General features: G+C 58.6%; 1 protein-coding gene across 1 annotated transcript in view; it reads left to right on the forward strand.

Moving 5' to 3' along the window:
- The window catches only part of LOC135894784 (kinesin-like protein KIF21B), a 41,312-nt gene extending 23,596 nt beyond the window's left edge, over nucleotides 1-17,716 (forward strand). Inside the window, 16 exon segments of the mRNA XM_065422877.1 lie at nucleotides 808-909; nucleotides 1,276-1,441; nucleotides 1,900-1,960; nucleotides 2,453-2,510; nucleotides 3,208-3,413; nucleotides 3,962-4,036; nucleotides 4,803-4,916; nucleotides 6,766-6,804; nucleotides 8,890-8,910; nucleotides 8,912-9,003; nucleotides 9,502-9,682; nucleotides 10,771-10,935; nucleotides 11,743-11,860; nucleotides 12,929-13,099; nucleotides 16,751-16,950; nucleotides 17,617-17,716. Coding sequence (XP_065278949.1) covers nucleotides 808-909; nucleotides 1,276-1,441; nucleotides 1,900-1,960; nucleotides 2,453-2,510; nucleotides 3,208-3,413; nucleotides 3,962-4,036; nucleotides 4,803-4,916; nucleotides 6,766-6,804; nucleotides 8,890-8,910; nucleotides 8,912-9,003; nucleotides 9,502-9,682; nucleotides 10,771-10,935; nucleotides 11,743-11,860; nucleotides 12,929-13,099; nucleotides 16,751-16,950; nucleotides 17,617-17,716 — 1,869 coding nt within the window.
- Nucleotides 17,717-23,650: the final 5,934 nt, after the last annotated feature.

The raw sequence follows: 23,650 nt of genomic DNA on the forward strand, positions 1-23,650 counted from the left end.
AGAGTGTAGACATTCGCACAAGGGCTGGAGCCTGGGCTCTGGAGGGTCTCGGAGCCCATGAGCGGGAATGTCTACACTGCTACTTTTAGCCCCGTAGTGCAAGCCCGAATCCTTTGGCCAGAGGCTCGCTGCTGTGGGTTTTTCTTTGCTGTGTGGACGCACCGTTAATGACATGTGGGGTCTGACCCAGGTTCAGCACAGTGTAGCTCTCTGCTCCCCTCCTAGCAGCTGGAGGTCGTAAACAAGTTTTTAGTATATGTCTACGCTTAATCTGCTACAGCTGCAAGGCTTTAGGTGTAGACGCTCCCCGTCGGAGTAGGTAATCCACCTCCCAAGGAGGTGGCTGTTTAGTTCGGTCGGCAGAGCTACACTCTCCGGGATCGGGGGGCAGGGGGCAGGATTTTCACACCCTGGAGAGACATAGCTATGCTGGTATAAGTTCCCAGTGTAAACCTGCCCTTGGTCTGCTCTGGTCACCTGGCTAGCGAGCAGCTCCTGCCATCCAGGCGGTAGAAGCTCCTCTTCTTTAGATCCGCAGGTGTGTGGTTCAGGCCCCATAGATGGCCCAATCAGGGGCCTGGTTCCAGGCACACATCCAGTGCGAGTGCTCATGCACAGTATTGGCATGCAAGTCGTCTTCCCCGCCGCCTGCTCGCAGAGCACCTGTGTCCCTGCCGGCGTCAGCCAGTCAAGGAAACCCCCCCTGTTCCGTGGCGCTGGTGTCTCTGCTGGCCCTCTGCTTTCTGCCCTTCACCGCCCTCAGCGCCGTTCTAATTCCCCTCCCTCGGGGCCTCTCCTGCACCGTAGGAGGAGCTGGACTCCACCGACACCTCCGTGGTCATCAGCTCCTGCTCCTTGGCCGAGGCACGCCTCCTGCTGGACAACTTCCTCAAGGCTTCCATCGATAAGGTCAGGCAAAGGGCCTTCCAGTGGGGGTGCAGCTCTGGGGGGCGGGTCGCAGAACATGGGATCCCAGGAGGCCCCCTGTTGGGGTGGGATCACAATTGCTGCAGGTCAGGTTTGGAGCCAGGGCTATTTGGCTGCGCCTGGGGCATCCTTTGTGCGTGGGTGAGGGAGACTGAGAGGCTGGCCTGGCCTGTGTGCTGTTGGACCCAGGGCGGGGAATGGGTTACAAGCAGCAGCTGAGTGAGGCTGGTGTGGAACTTGCATCTGTGCCCAGGGACAGGGATTGAAGCCAGGAGCTGATTCCCCATCCCACCCACTGGCCCGTCCTGTGTGCTGGACGGAAGGTAACCTCCTGCTCCCGCCAAACAGGGGCTGCAGGTGGCTCAGAAAGAAGCCCAGATTCGCCTGCTGGAAGGGCGCCTGAGACAAACGGATGTGACTGGCTCCTCTCAGAACCATGTGATCCTGGATGCCCTGCGGGAGAAAGCGGAGTCCCACCCCGAGCTGCAGGCGCTCATCCACAACGTGCAGCAAGGTGGGTGCTGGGCTCTTCCCTCCTGGGGACCCCCGTGAGTACTGGGCATTGGCTGGCAAAGCAGCCGGCAGTGGGGCCTGGGGCTGGCAGCAGCTGGGAAGGCTTGGGGTGTTTCCCTGCCCCTACAGATGGCACGTCTGCCCATTGGGACAGATGGAGCCCACCCCAGGGCTCTTGGCATTGCTCTGACCCTGTGGGCAGGAGTGATAGGCCCACTTCATCCAGACGTATCAGCCCACATGGTCACAGCCTGTCCAGCCGTGAGGATGCACTGATGGCGCTTTGGTGGCAAAGAGTTAATGATACGATAGCAGTGGTCTGGGGGGGTCCCAAGGACCTAAAGGGCCACACGCTGATTGGCGACCGCCTGCTGGCTGGCTCTGATCGGACCGGCCCAGTGCGGTGCCCTCCCACCCTCTGTCGCGTTGACGCACCCTTGTCGGCTGTTCCTTGTGCAGAGAACGGCTACGCCAGCACGGACGAGGAGATCTCGGAGTTCAGCCTGGCCTCGGAGGGGAGGTAAGCGCACCAGGGAGCATGCAGTGTCCCAGCCTCGTGCGCCCCTGAGCGGCGGGATCTATGGAGGGAGGGGGGCGCATCTCTGTGGCACTCATTGGCAAGGTAGACCCGTTAGAACTTGGCAGCTAAATTCTCCAGGTTCTGTCTGCACCGAGCATGCTCCAGCCCCTCAGAGCTCCTACGTGTGACCCGACGGTGCACAGGCTACCCACATGCGATGACTGGCCATGCTCAAACCCAGGCGTGCAGGGGCTGTACAGAACTGTCCCAGTAATCGTTCCTCTTGAGGGCCAGGGGCAAGATGGAACTGGGAGGGAAGAGGGCCCCGAAAGGGACCGGGGGATGGGCTGTACCTCGGGGAATGGGAGGAGGAACCGTAGCCGGGCTGGTGATAGGGTGTTATGGGGTGGAGGTGATGGGCAGTGGTTTCTTCCTTTAGCTTTAAGTTAAGCCTTAAAGGGGATCGGCCATTTAACCCTTTGTTTCCTACAGCTTCTCCCAGTCTTTCACCATGAAGGGCTCGGCCAGCCAGGACGACTTCAAGTTCAAGGTCAGTTCACAGCCACAGACAGGGCCATTTAACGTCCAGATGTGGGGTCTTTGGTCCATTGTACCCCCTCTCCCTTTGTGCTCACGGCTGGGCGGTGGCCCTTGGCGGGAGTCTTCTCCATGGGCGGAATGTCTTGGGTCTGGAACTGAAATAGCCCGGGGTCTGGTCTCCTGGTGACGGCCGTGCCTGGCGTGTTACTTTGGCCCTATAAATGGCTCCTTGAGTCGTAGAGCCCACTTTAAACCCCCAAATGCCACATCATTGAGCTGTACTGGGCTTCCCTGAATCCAGGCAAGGTGCCCTGGTGCTGTCTAGCCCTCCTCTGGGAGCAAATAAAACCCATGTGACACCCTGGTGCTGTGCGCCCTTCCCAGCAGCTAATTGACTGGACCAGTCCCTCCATGTGCCGAATCCTCCTGGGAGAGCTGCTCCGGAACTCTGGGCCATACACGTTTCAGCCTTGCACAGGGGGTACTTCCTGTTGCCCTCATTAATGAGCTCATGAAACGTTAATGCTGGCAACCGGGGCCCAACTGAAAGGTTTCTCTAGATCTGCCACTGCTGGGTGCTTGGCCTCAGAGGCTTCTTGGAACTGAATGGCCAAGGGGCGCCAGCGTCTCAGACTCGCTCCACGTGCTACCCTCGGGGCAGTGAACTCCTCGCCTCTCAGCTCTCCCCTCCCTGTGCCACGCCATAGGGGGAACCCAAGCTGTCAGGCCAGATGAAGGCTGTGTCGGCCGAGTGCCTGGGACCCACGCTGGACATCTCCACCAAGAACATCACCAAGTCCTTGGTGTCCCTCATGGAGATCAAGGAAGACGGGATCGGCTTTTCCATCCGGGATTCCTACTACAAGGATAAGGTCTCCCGCACCATCAGCCTGCCCACCCGCGGCAGCACCTTGTAAGCCCTGGCAAGCGTGGGCCCCACGTGCTTACAGGCCCTTGGGGGAAGAGGTGGGCTGGGCCATCGTATTCTGCCCTTGGAGCCTTGAGTCTGGACTCCTCTCGGTCGACCCAGCCTGTCCCAGCATGCAGTGGTGGGGCCAGCTTGCTCTGCCATCTTGGATTGCCAGTGTCCACAAACTGCCCGTCGGGGGGATGGGGCCTGGGGAAGGCGGGCACAAACCGGGTTCTGCTGTCGGACAGAGTTGGGCGTCCAGTCTCCACAGCCCTCTTATCGAAGGCACGGAGCTGCCTTCTCCGGCAGCAGTCTCGGTGATGAAGCCAACAGGACCTGCGCTCACAGCGCAAACCCTTAGCCGGGGCCGCTGGCCTGGCCTTGGGCCCTGCCGGGGCCTGATCCAGCCCGCTGGACCCCTGGCTCGGGAGGTGGATCTGTGCGCTGCCCCAGGGCTCTCGGCTCACTTGCTCTGGGGTAGGCCTGTTCAGTGCTGAAGGGCCCTGGCCCCAAGGAGGGGCGATTGCTGATCTGGTCTTGCTCTGTTCCAGCCCTAGGCAGTCCCGTGGCTCGGACACCTCGCCTCTGACCCGCAGGAAATCCTATGACCGGGGGCAGCCTGCCAGGTGAGTGGGGAGAGGCTGGAGAGCACGTGGGCCTAGCTCCCCATCGGGGACCGGCCTGTGCACTCGGCTGTGCCCAGGCACGACGCTGGGTGCTGGATCCAGCTGTGCCATAGAATCCTAGAATATCAGGGTTGGAAAGGACCTCAGGAGGTCATCTAGTCCAACCCCCTGCTCAAAGCAGGACCAATCCCCAACTAAAGCATCCCAGCCAGGGCTTTGTCAAGCCGGACCTTAAAAACCCCTAAGGAAGGAGATTCCACCACCTCCCTAGGGAACCCATTCCAGTGCTTCACCGCCCTCTTAGTGAAATCGTTTTTCCTAATATCCAACCTAGACCTCCCCCATTGCAACTTGAGACTATTGCTCCTCATTCTGTCATTTGCCAAGCTCCATCCTTTTTGGAACCCCCTCCTTCAGGTAGTTGAAGGCTGCTATCAAATCCCCCCTCACTCTTCTCTTCTGCAGACTAAACAAGCCCAGTTCCCTCAGCCTCTCCTCATAAGTCATGTACCCCAGCTCCCTAATCATTTTTGTTTCCCTCCGCTGGACTCTCTCCAATATGTCCACATTCTTTCTGTAGCGGGGGGCCCAAAACTGGATGCAATACTCCAGGTGTGACTTCACCAGTGCCGAATAGAGGGGAATAATCACTTCACCATGGGCTGGCACTGCAGGCCTCCCTGTGCTGAGTGGAGGTGCGGGGCAGGGGGTAGATCCCCGGACCAGGCTTGTGATCATGGGTCTCTTTCTGAACACCCCGGCTCAGGACTTCGGACGTTGGCTTCACGCCTCCCTCATCCCCTCCCACCAGGCCACGCAATGACCGCAACGTCTTCTCCCGCCTCACCAGCAACCAGAGCCAGGGCTCCGCGCTGGACAAGTAAGAGCCTCGCGGGGCAAGGAGCGGGTAGGGGGGTGAAGCTCCAGGGAGCCCAGCCCCAAGAGCAGTGAATGGCAGACGGTGACTCCCATGGCTGTCCCCAGGTACCGTCCCCGCTCTGCCTCGGGCCCGGCAGTCCCAGCTGGAGTCAGCCCCAGGCTCCTGCCGGGCTCGTGAAGCGACCAGGGCGAAGGCAGAGAGCTGCAATACCGGTGCAGTAGAACTTCACATGGGGCAGCATCTCCCTGGGCAGGGGCCCTATGCCAGACCTGTCTATAACCCCATTGATATGGGGGGGGGGTCTTTGGCCCCCCTCTACTGGCTAGACCTTGTCTCGGGGCTGCCCCTGAGCTGCCAAGCCTGGGCCTTTAGCTCAGGCAGAAGCAGCTGCTGTTGAGAGCCTGGGGTGGCAGATGCCCTCCCTGTAGATGATCCAGCTGGAGGCTCGTCGTTACATTGCACTGCTAGAGCCCTCAGAACAGGCCCGAAGCGGTGCCCTGGCCTTTAGCGTTGTGTGCATACACGTGGCAGTGCCTGGTCCCCCGCTGGGCCCGTGGGGATCCCCTGGGGGGCTGGGGCTGTCACAGGCCCCACTAGCGGCCCTGGGCTCTTTAGCTCCTGCTGGTAGCTCTGGAGGGCCCTGGTTCAGGCCCCAGTGTGTTGGCCAAGATGGCAGCTGTCACACTGGCTGCCAGCAGAGGAGAATTTCACCCGCAGGGACGCTGCTGGGTGGGTTTGGCTGCAGTTATAAAGTGGGTGAGGTGGGTCCAGGGGGCTGCTAGCTGAGGACACTAAGCCACCATCCCGTCCCCAGCGAAGCGTGGGGCTCATCGGCGCTGGGCTTGGCAGGGGTCCCCAGGCGGTGGGGAAGCCATTTCCCAGTCGGCCCTACCCCGGTTCTGTGGGGCACTGGCTGTGCCATTGCACCTGCCCCTTCTGGGCCCTGCTCCCTCTCCCGCTGTGCTCTGTGGGGAGATGCCGGCTGCTCACAGGTCCCGGTCCCCCTCAGGAGGTGACATGGCTGCTCTGGGTGGGGCGAGCTTTCCGCCAGGGGCCCGTAGGTGCTCCGATTGCTCCTGGTGCCAGGGGCTGTGACCCTTCGGAGGTGGGGTGGGGGTGCTCTCCAGTGGCAGCCTGTGGTTTCTACGGAGGAACGAGCCCACCTTAGGACTGCCTTTGACCGTCACGGGCCAGCCCCTGCACGGGTGCAAATTGGCCTAGCTGCCATGGGGGCAGCAGAGCGGCTTTGAATTACAGCCCCTGAGGACCTGGCCCTATGGGAGCTGGTAGCAACCACCTCCCATCTGCCTCCCTGCAGAATCCCAGTTTGGCAGCGATGTTCTAACCGGCGGGAGCCCATGGCGCTGCCTGCAACTCGGGAACAGCCCCTGGTCCCCATCCCACCTGCTAGCAGACCGCACGATAGCGCAGAGCCGGACCGTGTCAGAACGCCCCAGCCGTACCCCAAAACCAGGAGTGCGGAACCTGAGGGGCTAGGTTGGATGGCTGGTGGCAGTGATGAGACGGGGGGACCATGGGAAGATTAAATGAAGACTGGATGCAGGAATCCCCGGGCGAGGCCTCAGGCCTGCACTGTACTGGTCAGACTGGGTGATTGTAACAGTCCCTTCTGGCTGAATGACTCCAGTCCAGCCTGAAAGATCTTGTGTCCGAGCCACGTGTCCCTTCCTGCTCCTCTGCCCCTTTCCTCTCTGGTTTTCTGTGTCCGCTCCTCCCTCTCTACCCCGCTAGCTTGGATGCAATAACAACACTCCACTCTCTGACTCCGCTGCTGCCTCTCTCATCCGGGATTTTTTCTCCCGTAATCCTGCTAATTTTCTGTCCCTAGGTCTGATGACAGCGATTCCTCTGTCTCGGAGGTGCTGAGGTACATACAACTTTCTATTGATTAGAACTCTCCTGCTTCTCGCATTTCCCTCCCCCTGCCCTGCATGCTGAATCCGTGCTGGCCAAACTCTGGGCCTTGCTTCTTTGCTAAATCTATTGGGACTCTGTCCTGGTGCTGCTCTTGCTCGCTGTGTGTCCCTCTTTCCTTCTCTCTGCTTCCCCGCATGGCCCTGGCATGCCGTATCCGGCTGTGGAAGTCCCTTTCTGCCTCTGGTCTCCAGTGCCTTAAGGTCTGAGCCATCGTCTTGAAATGCAGTGCTGGGTGTTTAAGCGGATAGCGTACGGTGCTTTCACTGAATGGGGGCAGCTGCATGCTCTATTCTGCCTCGAGGGCAGGGCGGGTAGTGATGATATCTTGCGCTGTGTCTGGCCTAGCTGCAAGAGGCAGGGCAGGCCAGCTGTTGGAGCCGGTGGATGCTTGGAGGGTCCAGGCTATGATGCTTTTTTTTTTTTTTTGTCTTCTCTCGCACCTTCAGTTCAGACATCTCAATGCACTTGACAAATGTGGCTTCAGCCTCCCAGCACCCATGGCGAGGCTGGTCAGGATTGTTATCCCTGTCTTGTGTCTCGGTTTCCCCATCTGCAAAGAGTAAACACCTGGGGTGCAGCCTCTTGGCACCGAGGATCCTGTGGCTGCTGCTGAGGCCTGTGCAGCCTCCCAGATATATTAGAGCAGCCTTGGGGTTGCTCTAACTCACTGCAACCTCCCAAAGGGCTGCTTGCCAGCTATGCCACAACCCAGAGTTCCCTTAATGGGGTGTGCTAAGGCCCTGGCTCTGCCCCCAGCATGCCTGGGTTTGCAACACAAGCCACATAGAACCAATTACGCTAGCCCAAGGCAGTGTCTGTGCCAGGACAACTCTCCTTCCCCCATTCCCTGCACATCAAAAGGGCCAGGCTGGCAGAGGAGCATCTCCCCACTGGCCTTTGGGTGCCTATTTGAGACACCGTGGGCCTGACTCTGACACCCTGAGCACCATCAGCTGGAGTAGTGGGTGCTCAGCGCCCCTCAAAAAATCCATTCCAACCATGCCACAAATGTGCCGTGTGACCCTGGGCTAGCCCTTTCCCCTCCCGTTGCCTCAGTGTCCCCACCTGTAATCCAACCCTGCTGGGAGGAGGGGAGGTGCTTAGAGATCCTGGCTGGGATGCTGCTTTGGGGCTATCAACCCTCTCCATGATGGGTTCTTCCACCTGGGCTCTTTCCTCAGGGGTGTCGATTCTCATGTGCTCAGCGCTCTAGAACCTCCCTCTGAACTCTGCTCACAGCCCCATTGGCTGTTGCTGGGGCAAAGCCTAGAACTGGTTTGAGACAGGATTGTCTCCTGGCCAGGGAGCCCGGATTCCTGGGTTCTCTCCCTGTTCTCGGGGGATTGAGAACTCCTGGGCTCCGTTCCCAGCTCTGCCATTGATCCGCCACGTGACCTGTTAAAAATCCCTTCCCCATCTGCCAAAGCAGGGTGAAGCTCATTGCAAAACCGGAGTGGGTCAGATGAAGAGAGGGCGCTTCCCCCCCCCCCCCCCGCTGGCCACGGGGTGGTGCCCTTATGCCCCACATAGCACGGCTGGAGCAGGGCCCCAGTTTGTTCAAGCCCGGAGGTTCTGGGGGTTGGGTCCGGAGCCAGCCTGTCCCTGCTAGTCTCTGACTCCACAGGGGATGGGGCAGCGTGTGCCATGCAGCAGCCTGGACTCTGTTGGCTTTGGGATCTTGCCTGGATGGGGCACAGGGGCCACCCACAGCTCTCACGGGGGGAGGGGGGAGCTCATCTGTGCCAGCAGTGAGATGGCCAGGGGGTGAAGCCCGTTTCCTTTCCAAGCCCCTGCCCCAAGCCAAGGCAGGGTCTGCACGAGTCCCTGAGCCCTTAGCACCAACGGGGTGTGACCTGCCCCCGGGGGGCCTGTCTGGGGAGCAGGCTGCCCAGCAGCTTCTGTCTGTGGTTTGCTTTGCTCCGGAGCCCCACTAGCAGGCCCTGGCAGCCTCGTGGGGCGGGATCTGGCTTCGTCCTGGGTCACCCAGCCAGCGCCCCCCTGCTGACGCCCTTGCTCTCTCTCTCTCCCACGGAAGGGGCCTCATTAACCCCGTGGGCCCCGCTGCAGTGCATCTCCGTGGCGGAAGGACACTCCAAGCCCGTTCTCTGTGTGGACGCCACCGACGAGCTGCTCTTTTCCGGATCCAAAGGTGCGCGCCTCGGGGGTGGGCCGGCTGCTGAGCTCTGGGTGTGATCACTGGGGAGTGAGCCTGTTACCCAGGGGAGGGGCTGAGCCACCCCAAAGTGCGGGGGCAGGACAGGAGCCTCTTGCTCGGATGGCACCGGCCTGCCTGAAAGCCACAACGGGCCGGTGCAGTTCTGGGTCCCCCCAGCAGAGGGCAGCAATGCTGCACGAGTCCTTAGGCTGAACAGCTGTGTGGTGACATCCCTGAAGCGAGTTGTTGGGGCCTCTACACGGTTCCTAGTGGCTGGATGTTCACCTCGCACCTGGCACTAATAGACCCTCCCCCCGTTGGCAGGTCTGGCGGAGGTGCCAGGGGCTGGATGGGCCACAGGGACTGAGCTCCCCTGGGGCACTCGTGGGAGCAGGGGGTGGCGGGGGGGGAGGGAGGGAGGAAGCCATGGGGATCCTTTGCTGAGGACAGGAAGGGTCCCGCAATGTCATGTGCTCCTGCCTCCTCCCGCAGACTGGAGCTGCAAAATGTGGAACCTGGTGACGGGCCAGGAAATCGCCTCACTAAAGGGCCACCCCAATAATGTGGTGTCCATCAAGTACTGCAGCCACTCAGGGTTGGTCTTCACTGTCTCCACCTCCTACATCAAGGTGTGGGATATCCGGGACTCGGCCAAGTGCGTCCGCACCCTCACGTAAGTACCTGACGCACCGAGACTGCCCTGTGGGCCTGGCCAAGCTCGACGCGCTACCCTGCCAGCGTTCTGCACCCAGGGCAGCATTGCAAAGGCCAGGCAGCTGGGCTGGTCTGCAGGGCTGAGTCTAGGAATGCTGCAATGCTGGTCGCTCTAGCCTGGCCTGGCTCGTGGAGGCTCCGTGGCTTGGTGCTCTGCTCTCAGGGCAGTTGCTCCTCTCGTCTGTTTCGGGGGGCACCGTGCACCCTACAGTTGCTTTGATCAGGGATGGGTAATGACCCATCTGCAGCTGCCAGCACCGTTTCCAGACCCCAGCGTATCAGCCCCTCTCTCTGGTGCCCAGCCACAGACTGAGACTTCTCTTCTAGGCCTCCCCAATCTGACTGGCGGGAACAGGAGCGGCGCCAGGGTTTTTGGCGCCCTAGGCGGGGGTCCTTCCGTGCTCCCGGTCGTCGTCGGCAATTCAGCGGCGGGGGGGTCCTTCCATGCTCCCGGTCTTCGGGGCACTTCGGCGGCGGGTCCTGGAGCAAGTGAAGGACCCGCTGCAGAATTGCCGCTGAACACCCGGAGCGCGGAAGGACCCCCCGCCGCCGAATTGCCGCCCCCCCCCCCCAAATCCTGGTGCCCTAGGCGACCGCCTAGGTCGCCTAAAAGGAAGCGCCGGCCCTGGGCGGGAATATGCCTGGGCTGCCTGTCAACATCAACTCCAGGCCAGGGGTGGGGTTTGTGTCGCTCCGCCCTGGGCGTGGAGCTGGCACGCCTGCTGGTACGGGTCTGGCTGGCTGCGCGGCAAGGCACCTCCCTTGGGTGCCGAAAGCTGCTGCCTGGGTCACCCTTGCTGTGCCATTGCTCCTGGCTTGAGGGGACGTGGGGCTGAGCGGGGGGGTCTCATCCTGGCACCACTGGCACTGCATGTGGCCAGGAAGTGGCGTTGCTTCACCCTATAGATGGCTGGGGACAGACGCTCTCCAGCCTTCTAATCAGTCCACAACAGGCTAGATCTTCCATTCCACACTGTGTAAATTGCCCCCTCCCTCCCGCGAGGGTCTCTGCCTTGAGGCTCACCTGTTTCTGTCTCTTTGGCTTAGCTCTTCAGGTCAGGTGATCTCTGGGGACGCCTGTGCCGGGACCACCACCCGCACCATCGCTAGCGTGCAGGGCGAGCACCAGATCAACCAGATCGCACTCAACCCCGCCGGCACCATGCTCTACGCTGCCGCCGGGAACTCTGTCCGCATCTGGGAGCTCAACAGGTCCGGGCGGGGCTAACTTGGGCCCCCAGGCAAGGGCAGCTCTTGTGGGGAGGCAGACGGGTGCTGCGTAGGCAGAGGGAGCAGTCGTTCTGGGCTGGGCGGGGGCCCGCTCCCTCCCGGCTGGAAGCTGTGTTATTGAGGCAGGGGCGGATTTGGACTGGCACCGGGGGAAGCTGCACTGGCACAAACCCCAGCGTGGAGCAGCTTAGCCTGTTTGCTCCTGGGCTTTGCACTACATCAGCCCCAGCAGCTGCTGATCACGCCCAAGGGTGGCTGAAAGCAGGACCCAGTGCTCCTCTCCCAGCTGCAGCCCTTAGGGCAGGGGTGGGGAACCTTTTCTCTGTCACTGGCCATTGACCCACAGAAAAAATCAATCACGGGCCACTTGCCTGCCAGGGGGGCGCGGAGGCTTGGGGCTTCCCCTGCAGCGGGTGGTGGGAGAGGGCGCCACGGGTCAGATGAAATTAACCAACGGGCTGGATCCAGCCTGCGGGCCGTAGCTTTCCCCGCCCCTGCCTTAGGAGATCGGTGGACAAGACGGTCACCCCCTGACACCGCATCTGAGCCCAGCTCCCTGCCCCTAGCCCAAGGCCACAATCACGGCCCATGGTGCTGAGGGATGTGGTATCCCCGAGATTGCTCCGTGCTCTGCGCCCCGGAGCCCGAGGTCCCCGCTTCTGCTTGGGATGGTGGAGAGGGGCCTGGGGCTGGGAGGGTCCCTGCTGGGAGCCTTGGAGACTGGGCCAGCGAAGAGCGCCTCCTGCTGAGCGCACCCCACACCCTGAGGCCCCGGGCTCCTGCTTGTAGGTTGCAGCCTATCGGGAAGCTGACCGGCCACATCGGGCCTGTGATGTGTCTCACTGTGAACCAGACCGTGAGCAACCCTGACCTGGTCGTCACCGGCTCCAAGGATCACTACGTCAAGGTACCCTGGGACCCTCCCTCCCTCCCTCCCGCTCACAGGCAGCACAAGGGGCCTTTGAGCCCAGGAACTGCTGCTTGTGCCAGCCCTCCCCACCCCCATGCATAGCCGCTCTCCTGTAGGTGCCAGCTACAGGGGCTCGCTGTCCACCAAAGGCCTGGCGAGGAGGGGACGCGCTGGGTGGGGTTGTCCAGAGCGCCCAGCGTCGGCCTAACTCTGCTCCCATGGGGGGCGGGAAGGAGCCGTTCTGTTGATCGCAGCGGGCGCAGAGGGAGGCCAGTACTGAGCACATTTGCAAATGCCACCAGGGTCTGAGAAATGCCATGAGCCCCCCAGCGCTCGTGGCCTGAAGGACCTGGTGGCTTTGCAGCTGGCCAGCGTTCCTGTCCCCACACCTGCCAGGTGTGTCTGTGGGTCACGGGGAGCAGGGTCTGTGCACTGCCCCTAAGAGCGTCCTGGAACCCAGATCCGGGAAATGATGGAGGAGCTGCCATGTCTCAAAGTGCTGGGCAGCTCGGCAGCCGTGGAGACCAGAATTCCAGGTGCCCGGCCCAGGCCTCCCCTCCGCACCCCCCGCTTCCTCCTGACGCCTCCTGCGTGGAAGGTGGAACCCACCTCCTCCTGCCCTCCGTGGCCTCTGCTGAACCTGCTGCCAAGGAGGCTATTTTGTCTTTGCAACGTGGCCCCCTGCCAGCCGGACGCTGAGCTGTGCCCGCACGTTGGCCACCAAACCATTGGAGGAGGCGGAGATTTCCAGTCCCAGCTGAGCCGGGCGAGGTTCGAACCCGCGACCTGTATCTCAGCCCTAGTGCTGAGCCATTGTGTCCCCACATGGCCTCTGCCCAAGGATCCCAGCGTGGCGTAAGCAGGCAGAACCCTGCCGCTGCCAATCCATCCCTGTCTCATTTCACTGGGCCGTGGCTCAGCATCCCAGTGGTAGCTGTGTGGTCGGACGCTCTCGCCATCCCCGCCTTGCTGAAAGGGCTGTTGCTGGCCTAATGACCTGAGAGCGACTGGTCTCCTTTGCCACCGGGGTTCACAGCAGCTGCCCTCCGGGCTGTTGCCTTGCAGATGTTTGAGATTGCGGACAGCGTGGTGGGGAACGTCGGCCCCACCCATAACTTCGAGCCCCCACACTACGATGGCATCGAGTGTCTGGCCATCCAGGGCGACGTGCTCTTCAGCGGCTCCAGGGACAACGGGATCAAGAAGTGGGACCTGGAGCAGCAGGAGCTCCTCCAGGTACGGAGGGGGACGAGCAGGAAGGCCCTGCTGCTGGGCGGGGGGCAGAGAGATGGGCTAGACCCGCAGCGTGCCGTTTCAAGGGCCAGTGCCAGGGTCTGGAGCGAGGACTTAGAACCTGCTGGAGAGTCACTGTCCAGTCTGGAGCGTGCTCCCGCCGTCCTGGGGGCAGAGGATCAGAGGGCAGACACAGGGACCCCATCCCTACGTTGCACATGGGGCCTCCAGGCAATGGAAGAGCCCCGGGGGTTGCAAACGACAGTGGCTGGCAGGGTGGGTCCCGAAGGCAGTTTACAGCCGTGGGCAATGCACGGTAGCCAGTTCTATAGGGCTGGGCCCCACCTGCTGCGGTTAAAGGGCTCAGTGGCCTATGGGGAAGGGGGACAGGTTGGTCTGGGGGTAGATAGCGCTCGGCGTTGTCCCTATTTCTGACCCCGGTGAGTGTGGCTGTCTGGTCTCCGGGCCCCATAGGCCGCAGTGCCTGGCTCTCCAGGTCAGTGGTGGCGCGCAGCAGTGCGGGGACGGCCTCCGGTGGGTCTGGGATAGAGCAGCAGCTGAAGGGGGCGTGCAGGCCGGTGCTGGGAGGCAGGAGGTCTGGCTCTGCCATGAGACTTGGCTAACATTTCAGAGACCTCCATTGATTTTTTTTTATTTTTATTTTTTGGTGGGGGGGGCGGGGAGGCTCTGTTTTGGAGAACCTACTGTGTGCCCGCCCAGGGCCGGGTTGTTCAGAGGAGCTGGGCACTGTGGGAGTCGAGGGGAGCAGTGGGGGCTCCACCCCTCTGAAAATGGGGTGGTCGGGGTGTCCCCCAAAATGGAGCTGCCCAGAGCTAGTCACCATTTGTGGCTGTGTGACCCTCCCCCACAGTCTCTCCCCTATGAAATGAGGCTAATGCTCATTTTTCTTCCCACTGGAGCGCTGAGGATTGATGGCAGACAAATAATTAGAGAGATGGGGGTGGGGGGGAATCTCTTTTATTGGACCAGCTCCTGTGCGTGGAAGGGACAAGCTTTCAAGCCCCACCCTGGAAGAAGAGCTGAGTTTGCAGACTTGTCCCTCCCCCCCCCCCCACACACACACAGAAATTGGTCCAATCAAAGAGATTCTCTCCCCCATCTTGTGTGTCTCGTATCCGGGTTGCCAGCACAGCTTGGATTGATCGGAGCTTGGAGATCCCCTGGCCAATCCCAATGAGCCATTGTCTCATAAAAGAAGCAGTGAGAGATAAAAAGACTTCCTTTAAAAAGTGGAAGTCAAATCCTAGTGAGGCAAATAGAAAGGAGCACAAACACTGCCAACTTAAGTGCAAGAGTGTAATAAGAAAAGCCAAAGAGGAGTTTGAAGAACGGCTAGCCAAAAACTCCAAAGGTAATAACAAAATGTTTTTTAAGTACATCAGAAGCAGGAAGCCTGCTAAACAACCAGTGGGGCCCCTTGACGATGAAAATACAAAAGGAGCGCTTAAAGATGATAAAGTCATTGCGGAGAAACTAAATGGATTCTTTGCTTCAGTCTTCACGGCTGAGGATGTTAGGGAGATTCCCAAACCTGAGCTGGCTTTTGTAGGTGACAAATCTGAGGAACTGTCACAGATTGAAGTATCACTAGAGGAGGTTTTGGAATGAATTGATAAACTCAACATTAACAAGTCACCGGGACCAGATGGCATTCACCCAAGAGTTCTGAAAGAACTCAAATGTGAAGTTGCGGAACTATTAACTAAGGTTTGTAACCTGTCCTTTAAATCGGCTTCGGTACCCAATGACTGGAAGTTAGCTAATGTAACGCCAATATTTAAAAAGGGCTCTAGGGGTGATCCCGGCAATTACAGACCGGTAAGTCTAACGTCGGTACCGGGCAAATTAGTTGAAACAATAGTAAAGAACAAAATTGTCAGACACATAGAAAAACATAAACTCTTGAGCAATAGTCAACATGGTTTCTGTAAAAGGAAATCGTGTCTTACTAATCTATTAGAGTTCTTTGAAGGGGTCAACAAACATGTGGACAAGGGGGATCCGGTGGACATAGTGTACTTAGATTTCCAGAAAGCCTTTGACAAGGTCCCTCACCAAAGGCTCTTACGTAAATTAAGCTGTCATGGGATAAAAGGGAAGGTCCTTTCATGGACTGAGAACTGGTTAAAGGACAGGGAACAAAGGGTAGGAATTAATGGTAAATTCTCAGAATGGAGAGGGGTAACTAGTGGTGTTCCCCAAGGGTCAGTCCTAGGACCAATCCTATTCAATTTATTCATAAATGATCTGGAGAAAGGGGTAAACAGTGAGGTGGCAAAGTTTGCAGATGATACTAAACTACTCAAGATAGTTAAGACCAAAGCAGATTGTGAAGAACTTCAAAAAGATCTCACAAAACTAAGTGATTGGGCAGCAAAATGGCAAATGAAATTTAATGTGGATAAATGTAAAGTAATGCACATTGGAAAAAATAACCCCAACTATACATACAACATGATGGGGGCTAATTTAGCTACAACGAGTCAGGAAAAAGATCTTGGCGTCATCGTGGATAGTTCTCTAAAGATGTCCACGCAGTGTGCAGAGGCGGTCAAAAAAGCAAACAGGATGTTAGGAATCATTAAAAAGGGGATAGAGAATAAGACTGAGAATATATTATTGCCCTTATATAAATCCATGGTACGCCCACATCTCGAATACTGTGTACAGATGTGGTCTCCTCACCTCAAAAAAGATATTCTAGCACTAGAAAAGGTTCAGAAAAGAGCAACTAAAATGATTAAGGGTTTAGAGAGGGTCCCATATGAGGAAAGATTAAAGAGGCTAGGACTTTTCAGTTTGGAAAAGAGAAGACTAAGGGGGGACATGATAGAGGTATATAAAATCATGAGTGATGTTGAGAAAGTGGATAAGGAAAAGTTATTTACTTATTCCCATAATACAAGAACTAGGGGTCACCAAATGAAATTAATAGGCAGCAGGTTTAAAACAAATAAAAGGAAGTTCTTCTTCACGCAGCGCACAGTCAACTTGTGGAACTCCTTACCTGAGGAGGTTGTAAAGGCTAGGACTATAACAATGTTTAAAAGGGGACTGGATAAATTCATGGTGGCTAAGTCCATAAATGGCTATTAGCCAGGATGGGTAAGAATGGTGTCCCTAGCCTCTGTTCGTCAGAGGATGGAGATGGATGGCAGAAGAGAGATCACTTGATCATTGCCTGTTAGGTTCACTCCCTCTGGGGCACCTGGCATTGGCCACTGTCGGTAGACAGATACTGGGCTAGATGGACCTTTGGTCTGACCCAGGACGGCCTTTCTTATGTTCTTATGTCCTGGGGCGGAGCCCTCTTCTCTCCTGCTGAGCTGCTTCTGTAGCTCACCAGAGTCCGGTTGTCTTGAATTCAAATCCTCGGCTGCTGCTTGATGAGAAATCGAGCGGAGCTTAAAAATTCCAGCTCTCAGCCACGGTACAGATGTGGGGGGTTTGCATCAGCCCATTACAGAGCCAGCAGCCAGCTGCAAACCCAGCATCTGGCTCTGGCTGCTGGCCTGACCCTGCCCTGGAGCTCAGGGGGCGGTTTGAGTCTTGATGGCCCCGGCTGGCAGTGTGGATCGTGTTCTGTTGGCCCCAGGGCCCTCACTGGCTCTGCCCTGTCTCTGTGCCTGCCAGCAAATCCCCAACGCGCACAAGGACTGGGTCTGCGCCCTGGCCTTCGTCCCCGGCCGCCCCATGCTGCTGAGCGCCTGCCGCGGGGGCGTGGTGAAGGTCTGGAACGTGGAGAACTTCACACCTGTTGGGGAGATCAAGGGCCACGACAGCCCCATCAATGCCATCTGCACCAATTCCAAGCACATATTCACTGCTTCCAGGTGAGGGCGGTGGGCAGGGCTAGGCCCCTGCGGCGGGGGGCAGGGAGGTCTGACCCCCAACTCACCCCGGTGCAGCAGAGCCTCAGGAGCTCTCCAAATCCACTGTTGCTCCCCCCATGTGGCAGGGCCTGGAATGGCACTGGGAGCGATGGATGGGAACAGCGCTGGAGCCGGGCTGCAGGCGGTTTGGTGTGGGGCAGCAGTCGGCTGCAGGGCCCCCAACCCCTCCCCATCTAGCCTCTCGTCTCCTCCATCTCTCAGCCGTTGTTAGGTCGCCCCACAGTGAGGCTCTTCTGCCCCATCCAGTTATGCCAAGCGCTGGTCCTGCCCCGCCATGCTTTTGGGATGCTCTTGCCAGCTCCTTCGATGTGCCGGGACTAGCCAGACATGGTGCTGCTGGCCCTGCCGCCCTCAGTGCAGAGAACGGGCTTCCTGCCAGCCGGGCACCAGCTCCTCCTCGAGGGCACCTTGTGCATCTCCAATGAGAGCACCACCGCCCCCTCCTTCCGCTCCCCGGCCCCTGTGCACAGCCCTGGCCCCCAGAGAGGGTCCCCGGGCTCACAATGTCTCTGGCACGGTCTCTGATCTCCTCTTTTCCGACCATGTCCCTTTTCTCCTTTCCTTTCTCTTCCTCTCTTCCCCCCTCTGTTTCTCTCTGTGCCGCAGTGACTGCCGGGTAAAGCTATGGACTTACGTGCCTGGGCTCACCCCCTGCCTTCCTCGCTGCATCCTTGCCATAAAGGGGCGTGCCACTAGCCTGCCTTGACCCTCCTCCTGCTCTCTCTGGCTCTCACCCCCTCTCTGGCTCTCTCTCCTTTTTTCTCTCTCTGTCTCTTCTCTCTCCGCTCTGGTCTCAGCTGCTTCTTAACGGTATGAGATTCTTTTGGATTTTCCCCCCATGTAGAGCTCTTTGCAAGAGGAGACTGTCCTCTTGCCCCCCCCCCCCCCAGGTGATTGGATCCAGCGGCCAGCTCGGTGCTGCATGGGGTTTGCCCATCTGACTACTGCTCCTCCTGGGCCACTGCTGGGGGGATCCCTGCCCCATCCCCACCCCCCACTGCGTCACTGGCCACTGCCAGTGAGGTGCCACTGGCTGAGCCTGCGCTCTGGCAGAGTGCCCCGTTACTGGCGCTCTGGGGGATTATCCCGCTGGCGGGCAGCTGGGCGCATCTGCTCCCTCCTTGCGCCGGTGCCCGCCCGCCTGGGGCACAGCGGCCTTGCTCTCCTGGGCTGCAGCGTGATGCATTTGGGGGTGGGGGAGTTGGGGGCAGGGCGTGGCCCGTAGCTGATTGTACTCGCTGTGCTGCCTCTCCCAGCTGGGGCGGGGGCAGCCCCCGGCCTCACTTCCTCTCTCTCTTCCTTCCCCAGCGACCTGACAGTGAAGCTCTGGAGCAGGAGAAGATTGCTGAACGGCCCAACCTAGGCACTGGAAAGGCCGGAGCCAGGGCGACTGTCAGGCTCCCTGGCGGGCCCAGGCCCCAGCCCCTCTCCCTGGCTGTGAAGAGCTGGGAGCGGCCTGGCCTGTGTGTGCTCCAGTTTCCAGGACTCTGGGGTGACGGTGTCTCAGCTGGGGCTTTGTGAACTGCCAGCTCCCACGGCTAGGGGGCGTCGTTCCCGTCCAGCCCCACGCTGGGTTTCCATGATGCATAGGGCTTTCTGCTGACCAGGGCAGTGCTTTGGGACATGGCCTTGCCAGCCACAGGGAGGACCCCAAGCTGAGAGACTCAACGGGATCATTCCAGTCTGTCCCGCAGCCCGTTCAGCAGCCCCAGAGCCTGGATGTGCGAGAGGGATCCTGCCACCTGCATCCTGCTGCTGGCCTCTGCACCTCCTGGGTGCCTGGGGTCTCATTCCTTCTGCAAGCGGCTGCAGGCCCCTCTCCACACTTCGTCGTTCAGCAGAGCTGGGATCTGCCGGCCGGTACCGAAATACGGAGAGGGCTTGTGTGCTGCCGACCCCAGCCTAGCACCAGCAGGGTGCATGGAGCACCGCTGGGGAATGACCCGCTCCCAAAGACGGCTTCCGAGTCCCGGCACTGCACTGGGGCTCCTTGCAAGGGGCTCCGGCAGCAGCTCCATCGCTGGGTCTCCTGACCAAATCCCCATGCTGCCTGGCAATTGTCGACCTCTGCATCTGACCCACCTCGTTCTGAGCCAGGATGCCCCCCCTTCTGCCCCGGGGGTGGAGAGAAGGAAGCTGGCACATGGGGATAATCCCTGTGGGTGTCTCCAAGGAAAAGCGGAATTTCTGGATCTGTTCACTCTGGGTACCCCTTGACCTGACTGAGCCTTAATTCCGCACTGGTCTGTTCGCTGTTCCCTGTGGTCCCCTCACTGCCCATTTGGACACCCGGCTTGGTGCCATCTCTGCTGTGCGTGGGACTAGCTCATTCCCAGCTGCTGCGGGAAGGGATCGAAGCTTTTATAGTGGGGTTTTAAAGAATGTTTTAAGCACCCTTGAGAACGGATTGGGACCTGGGGATTTTTAATAGCCGGGAAAGGCTTTAATGCTGGGAAAAGGGCTAAGCTCTCCACACCATCTCACAGGAGGGGTTTAGGTTTGCTTGGGGCAGTTCCCTGCCTGCCGGCCTGTGGGGCCTGGCTCGGGAGAGGTCTGGGATTAGAGTAGTGGAAGGGCGGGCAGGGGGTGGTTATATGGGCAGGAGAGAGGTGCGTTGGCAAAGGCAGAGGGCATGGGGCGCTCTGGATGGGATCTGCAGCAGGGAGCGGGGCAGGGCTAGAATGGAGCTGGATGAAGGGGAGGACGGGGGTAGCGGGAGGGGCCCACATGAGACTTGAGGTGCATTAGCAGAGCTGGGGGGGGCAATGAGGGGTTGCCCATGGCCTGCCCATGCTCTGCTTGCCACCCACCTGCACTGCCAGTCTGGCACGAGACACTAAATCACCAAGGTCACCCCAGATTTGGGTTTTATAAAGGTCAAAATTCCGTAAGGTCTCTCGCCACCATCTCCTGCCATGCTTGGGTGCCCCCCTTCCTCCGGGGCATCCGCAGCCAAGTGCCTGCAGCTGCCAGAGCCACGTGGGCACCCCACAGCGCTGCATTCCCCAGAGCACATGGACTCACTTTCACTGGGGTCTTTCGCTACCTTCACTCCCTCCCCTAAGGACTGGCTAAGGTGTCCCAGTCCCACGCAGCCAACGCCCAGTGCAGTCGCACCCTTCGTCAGCCAGCTTCTCGCTGCTGCTTAACGCCCTGGGGGTGCAGAACTTGCCGCAAATCGGACCTGAGGGAACCGCAGCAGCCTGGCCGTTTTCCCCGGGTGCGTTTCTTGTGTCGCTCTGCACGTCATGTAGGAAGCGGCGGTTGGAGTCTGGTTATACGGATTGATTCCCGTTGATGTGCTGGGGGCGGTGAAGTGTTGGCTTTTCAGCTAACCCCATCAGCAGTGGATTGTGTGTTCTCTGGGATCCAAGAGCGTCAGTATCCTTGGTTAACAGGTGATTTCCCCTGGTGTCCTTCTACACGGCAGCTCGAAGGACAACACCAAGGGGTTCTTACCCCAGATTTGACCTCCTTTCAAACTTATAAACGGAATGGGAAATGTTTCCACTTTCTAAACATCAGCAGCCTCTTTATTTATTTGTTTTGCCTTTTGATAATCCAGCTGCCCTGTCTTGCAGTAGCAAACCCTACAAAAACTGTGATTGATCGCCCCCTGCTGGACAAAGTAAAAATTGCCTCCAATCGCTGCTGCTCTGTGGAAACAAAGCAGTGTTTCTGAGGTGGGAAAATGTGTTCATTTGCATCATGCCTCTGAGCATCGGGCTACTGACCAGTATGGGGAGCTTGGAAGTCCTGCCAGGGTGCTGGCTCTGGGGGATCCAAACACAGTGACTTGGTTTGCTCAGCTACGCATGACAACCACCCGTCATTCTCCCACTCCTGCCCCCAACGAAAGGAGAAGCGTCCCCAGGCTCTGCCGATGCCATGGGGGAGGGGAATGCAGGTTAAAGTGATGCGTTCCAGCTACCGAGAGAGTGGGTTATATCCAAGATCCCACCCCATGGAACAGGATTAAACTGGCTGGGAGAGAAAAGATGGACTTTTTTCCCATTTGGCAACAAGAGGGACAAGCAAACGTGAATTGTCTGAAATGAAGAGGATGGGAGCTAGGGGCTCTGAGTTGCCACTCATATCACTGGGGTGTGGGTGGGTGGCCTGTACCCTGGAGGAGGATGTCTGAGTCTCTGCTTGGCACAGCGGCTGTTGAATGCAACTGCTCTCATGGGGTAACACTTGACATCCGCTCTGCCCTGGCAGGTGTGACTGGCTCTGGGGGCAGGAGGCAGCCAGGGCAGGGGTGTCTCTGCTTTAATGGGGCTTCATCTGCTCTTTAAGAGCCTGATCCGAAGCCAGCCGAAAGTCTTCCATTGACCTCCATGGAGTTTGGATCACGCGCTCAGTGGGGGTCGCTGCATGGGAAGATTTCACCTGCATGTAGCCCAGTGGCCACCTCTTGGGATTCCCCGGTTCTTTCCCTCGGGGCTAATCCCAGGCAACGCCACTCCAGTGACCCGCAGCACGTCGCAAGACCGAGCGCTCATGGGGGCTGGGCCTCTGTCTCGCACCAAGCGATTGCATCTCGTGGCGTTCCCGGCCAGCGAAACCCTACAGGAGGTCAATAGGAACAAGCAGGTTGAAAGATGGAAATTTCCTCCTAAGTTGTCCCGAGGCCATGGCTGGCGCCCAGCCAGCCGGCATCAGATGATCCAGTTCAGAGCACCTGGCGTGTGTCCACTGTCAGCTCCCATGTGCTGGGCAAAGCCCTTCCCCTGAGGTGCCCCTGCCGGCTCCTCTCCCTGTGTGGCAGGGAGAGCAGGCGGGGGCCGTGTTGTACTGTAGTTGTGTGTGCACGTGCGGTCTTTTTTCATTGGAGGGGGTGTCATATGGGGGGTTCTTTTGGTTAAGCTACCTCACGGTCTGAGCCTTTTTTTTTTTTTTTTTTAATGATTTTGAAACTTGAATTTGTCCTGGAAACGCACAGTCTGCTGACACCTGCGTTGCTGAGCCGCTCGGGCCCTGGGGGCTTGTCCTGCCTTAGCATTGCAGTGTGACATACCGCACCTTGCTCTGCTTGAAAAATGCCCCCCTTAGCCTTTGAAAAAGGGCCTCTGATTGTTGGAGGGCCCAACTTGACACTTGACAGGGGCCTGACCTCCAGCCAGGGGGTGCTCAGGGCTTTCTCTTTAAGGGGTCATGGGCTGGGCCCCTGAAACAACTAGCCACTCTTGAAAATCATGACCCTGACTCTTACATGGGGACCCTGTCTGCAGGTTGTCAAGAGGAGTCTGAATGCCACCCTGAGCCAGCGTGGGCTGGGCGGACATCGGAATGCCTCTCGAACCCACAATAACCCTGCCGCGAGCCCAGAAGGGCCCGGGCCAACCCCCCGGCTGCCTGTTCTTGAAAGCACTGACGTAGCCTGACGCTGATTCGGCTGAAGCTGAGGACCTGGGAAGTGGGGCCCTCTGAGATTTAAAGTGAAATCGATATGCGCCCCCATGACCCTCCTGGTCCTGACGCTGGCTGTGGCCACCTGGGAATGGCTCCTTGTCTGGAACCATGCAGTGACCGATTTTACCATGATCTGGCTGCACTTAACCCTAATTTAACAAGAGCCTCCTGTGGCATCATATTCAGGACCCATGTGAGAGCAGGGGTATGGCGTTTCCCCTAAGCTCATGTTGTATACAGCTTGTGTTTGGCTGAAATGGCCCCTAACAGGGACTCTTTCCCAGCCGCCGGATTAATGTCCATTTCTTTCTGAATCCAAAGGCCCTCGGGTCAGATTCTCAGCTGGTGAAAATGGTCACAGCTTCATGGATGGAGCGAGGATGGTTTACACCAGCTGAGGATCTGCTCCCTGGATTTTTAGCCACAAAACTATCCTTCCTCTTAACCAGGGAGCAAATCCTGGAACAGCCCCAGCTGAAAGCACAATGCCACTTAATCATGGGAATAAGGGGCAGCTTTGTAATGTACAATCAAAGAGGAAGCACATTCCCCTAAACTATATATGCTGCACCCCTTCTGGGGGCCAGTAACTCAAAGCACACCCCCTGATGTACCCCTGCTGTCCTTGGTAGCTGGGCGTGTTAGCCTCTTGGAAGAACTAAAGAGTCATATTTTGTTCCTTGTCTTCAAAATCTGCCTGCTCGTGATTGTGCTTTCAGGCAGCAGCACAGGCAAAAGACAGTACAAATCAAGAGGTCCCTTTGGGTACAGTCATCCTGATGTTACCATGTAAGGTGGGGAGATGGGGAACAAATGCCTCCATGCAGGGGCAGTGGGTGACAGTAACGGTGACCGTGTGTGAGCTGGGAGAGTTTAATTGGATGTGTCTATTCTGGGAAGCAGATAACAGGGCAGGACAGCCAGGGCTCAGGAGATAAATTCACCCCCACGAGTCTCCTTGGTGTTGGCACCAGCACCCGGGGGTGGGGAGGGAGGGGGGCTGTAGCCCAGTAACTCAGAGGCTGAAAGGAGCCCAACGTGGATGCCTGATTCTGATCCTGACCTGTCACTGCAGTGTCTGTGGGGCCGCGAGAGTCAGGCCCATAGACCAGTGTTTTTCAACCACTGTTCCGCGGCACACTAGTGTGCCGCGAGATGTTGCCTGGTGTGCCGTGGGGAAAAAATATTAAACCATGCTTGAATGTCGGAACTGGTTACTAAAATT

The sequence above is a fragment of the Emys orbicularis genome (assembly GCF_028017835.1).
Source record: "Emys orbicularis isolate rEmyOrb1 chromosome 4 unlocalized genomic scaffold, rEmyOrb1.hap1 SUPER_4_unloc_2, whole genome shotgun sequence".
In the NCBI taxonomy this organism is placed as follows: Eukaryota; Metazoa; Chordata; order Testudines; family Emydidae; genus Emys; species Emys orbicularis.